This window comes from Limulus polyphemus, unplaced genomic scaffold (genome assembly GCF_000517525.1).
Source record: "Limulus polyphemus unplaced genomic scaffold, Limulus_polyphemus-2.1.2 Scaffold1245, whole genome shotgun sequence".
In the NCBI taxonomy this organism is placed as follows: domain Eukaryota; kingdom Metazoa; phylum Arthropoda; class Merostomata; order Xiphosura; family Limulidae; genus Limulus; species Limulus polyphemus.
This window is the reverse complement of record NW_013666855.1, coordinates 6,648-10,035: the sequence shown is the minus strand read 5'-3', so window position 1 is coordinate 10,035 and position 3,388 is coordinate 6,648. Positions and strand designations below refer to the sequence as shown.

The window sequence follows — 3,388 nt, the reverse complement described above, 5'->3', positions numbered from 1 at the left end:
CGAAAGGAAGATGTACTAGATATTAATTAAATTATAAATATATCAATTCATGTGATTATGACTGAAAGGTTCATTTTTTTCTGTAAAGGTGGTGTCTATTTACTTGTGACCACGATGTGTATATATTTGAATGTAGTATTTGTGTGTAATGTATTTATATCACGAGTATTGTTATAGATGTAATAACAATTGATCTAAGTATCTGGAATGGATATTTTATTTTTCGATCGTCGATTAAAAAACATTTCTTTGCTATACAGACTAGTACAGCAGTTCTTTATAATGATTGAATGTCACATACTGACGTCACATATTCTGGGTGTACTGCAGTCAAGCCACATTTTCTAATCTTTGACAAGATATGTTTGTAATACTACAGCATTCTGTTTCTTGGATACATATAACATTTAAAAACAAATAGCAAAAATAAACAGTTAGTGAAAAAATCAAAATGCACTTTTTCCTATGAATTAAAACCTAACTCAAACATACGTAATAAAAAGATGAAAAACTCGGAAGTCTGAATGTTGAAAAAAGCTCTACAATTGGTTAGAAAAGGATCTTTTGGATTCTGCTGGACATTTGTCTGGATTCCAAAAGCAGTTTGACCAATGACATCAGTTGTCAATCCTTGGTACATCTCGGATATATCGAAATCTTCTTCTGTTTGTGCTTTTTGGGCAATTTTTTCCATAAGGACCCCAACACATTCCTGCATGATTGGTGTCATCTGAAATGTAAATCAGTTTATTGCAGACTGTGTAATTAAATACAATAAGTGTATAGAATTATCATTACTATATTAATTATTGATAAATGTCATAATTATAATATTCATATATGTATATCAAATTGAAGATATATTAATATATGATTATGTGTAAAGTTACAGATTTGATATAATTTTCCTAAAACCAATTAAAGGTAAACTTAAATTATGGAACACAACATCAAAGAGAAACAAGGAACCTTTTGGTCCATCTAGATCGTACTACCCATTATATTAAACTAAACATTGAAAAACTCAATGTCATCACTTATAATTCAAACAGATATCAACTTGCCCTTTAACATCCCTTGAAGTAACTGTTTCTAACACATCTGAAGTCAACCCGTTTCAAAATCCAACCACCTTGTTAGAAAAATAAAGCTGTCTTAGATGACTCCTACCCTACCAAAATTTATATCAGTGTCCTATAATCCTACCATTCTCGCCATTAAATACGAAAAAAGGAGGCTTTAACACTATCGATTTTTTAACAATCTTAACGGCCTCAGTTACGTTCCCTCTATCTCTTTTATTTTATTTTTTCTAAAGAAAACAACTTCACAAATTTTGACCTAACCTTAGTAACCTCTGAACTTTTTTTTCACCAATTCAGTATTATTTCTATGGTAAGGAGCAAAATCCTGAACACAGCAAAATGTGGCTTAACAAACGACCTATACAATGACATTATAATCTCTTTAGATATAATATTTCTGTAGATAAAACCTAAAATCCTGTGTGGCCTGCCTCTAGAAACAACACATAGCTTGGATGGCTTAACAGACTAACCAATAAGAAAAATACGACTTTTTTCTTCCCTAATATTGTTAAGGTTATTCCCATCAAAATTGGATTTCTAATTCAAATTGTGATATTCAACACGCAGACATCGTGAAAAGAGTTTGCGGCAGAAAATTATTATGATTTATGAATATATTATGAAATTATTGTTATTATTTTATTATGAATCTTAAAAATTACACACATAATTTGGCATATAGATCTAATGTTAATAAATGGTTTATTGTTTATTATAACATGTTTCGATATTTGCCATACTCATTAGACATAAAACTTATGTGTGTATAAATTATAATAATAATAATATCTATGTTTAGTTATCGTTTCAATAATCTTTAGGAGATTTAACAATAATTACTGTTGTAGCTAAATCTGTATGTAAACATCATTACTGATTTAAATGTTGTTTAACAATGTTATTTAAACATTAACACAGAATAAGAATATTTAATTACTTTTATTGAACTATCATTCAGTATAAAGTCAAGTTGAACAGAAGAAATGATAAAATAATATACCAACATTTGATGAGTTTTGGTTGTTTTTGAGATAAGTAATTAAAACAAAAACTTACAAACCAAAAACTGGAGAATTAAAACAATTATATTTGTATTTGTTATCTTTCTTCATCTATACATATATATATACTGAAAGACAGAGAAACAGATCTATACATAGGACAGACAGATGAAAACACAAAAAGAGAGAAAAATAAATGAATAGACAGTACAGACAGACAGATTAGTATACAGAAAGACAGAGATACGGATGTATATTTGATATTTTCTACATGAGTGGAATCTTAGTGTTTGGAGATGAGAAGATTTTTTAATAATCGCTAAAGCAGTGTTTAAATTTGGTAAAGTTGATAATGTAGATTTATATAATAAGTTTCTGACGATAGTTACAGTTGTCAGACTACATTGAACTGATGTTTAAGTTGTAGACTAACAACAATACTTACTTGTCTCATCTTACTGGAACTGAATGTTGGGGTGAGGAGACTGCGAACTTCCTTCCAGTGCTCTCCTCGTGTGAAAATCAATTGTGATTTAAACTCTTTAATTGGCTGCACACCTCCAAGGATAAACAGCTATGAAGATAAGCAAGTACCGGATAAGATACGACTACCTTAAAGATAGCGACGTTTAAGGAAAACGTCTAAAGTAAGATGAAGAATAAAATGATAACATTTTACTGTAAAGTACACTATCGACATTATTTGTAAATTAACGGTATTTTTTTAAAGAAGAAAGTAACGATTAGGCTAACAAATTTAACTTATAAACACTAATGGTAATTTATAAACAGTTTTATGGATGAATTGTTTAAGATGTTTGTACCATTAAAATCATAATGCTTGTTGTTTGTTTTAATATCATGCTAATCAGTAATTCGTAGATTAAAATTGTTGATGTTTTTAGGGCAAAGCTTCACAACAGATTATCTGCTCTCTGTCCTCCGCGGGGAATCGAACCCCGAATTTTAGTGTTGTAAGTTCATAAGATTACCAGTGAGCCACCGAGTGAATAAACATTAAAACTTTGATTTAAATAACATAAATTCACCACTTAATAATTACGTTTCCTTGAAATGTGTTTCTAAATTTGTTTATTTCTTGATTTGGTATACATTTCTAAGTAATTCACTGTTTACCGTTTATATCAGATATACGACTGTAATAGCTGTTTTAGATAGGTTTTTGTCATACAACTATTACTATTCTTCTGCGTATTTATTTCTAGTTTTTATCAATATATTAGTATCACAACTACATGCAGAACACCTGTATGGAAATTGCATACATGACTATACCTT

General features: G+C 29.3%; 1 protein-coding gene across 2 annotated transcripts in view; it reads right to left on the bottom strand.

Moving 5' to 3' along the window:
• The window catches only part of LOC106462769 (cytochrome P450 3A7-like), a 9,410-nt gene extending 6,752 nt beyond the window's left edge, over positions 1 to 2,658 (bottom strand). For both annotated transcript variants that reach the window (XM_022390100.1, XM_022390101.1), the window contains exons 1-2: positions 2,535 to 2,658; positions 493 to 730 (exon numbers count right to left, since the gene is read on the bottom strand). In XM_022390100.1, coding sequence (XP_022245808.1) covers positions 493 to 730; positions 2,535 to 2,543 — 247 coding nt within the window. In that variant the 5' untranslated portion in view covers positions 2,544 to 2,658. The remainder of the gene's footprint in view (positions 1 to 492; positions 731 to 2,534) is intronic.
• Between the last annotated feature and the right edge of the window lie 730 nt (positions 2,659 to 3,388).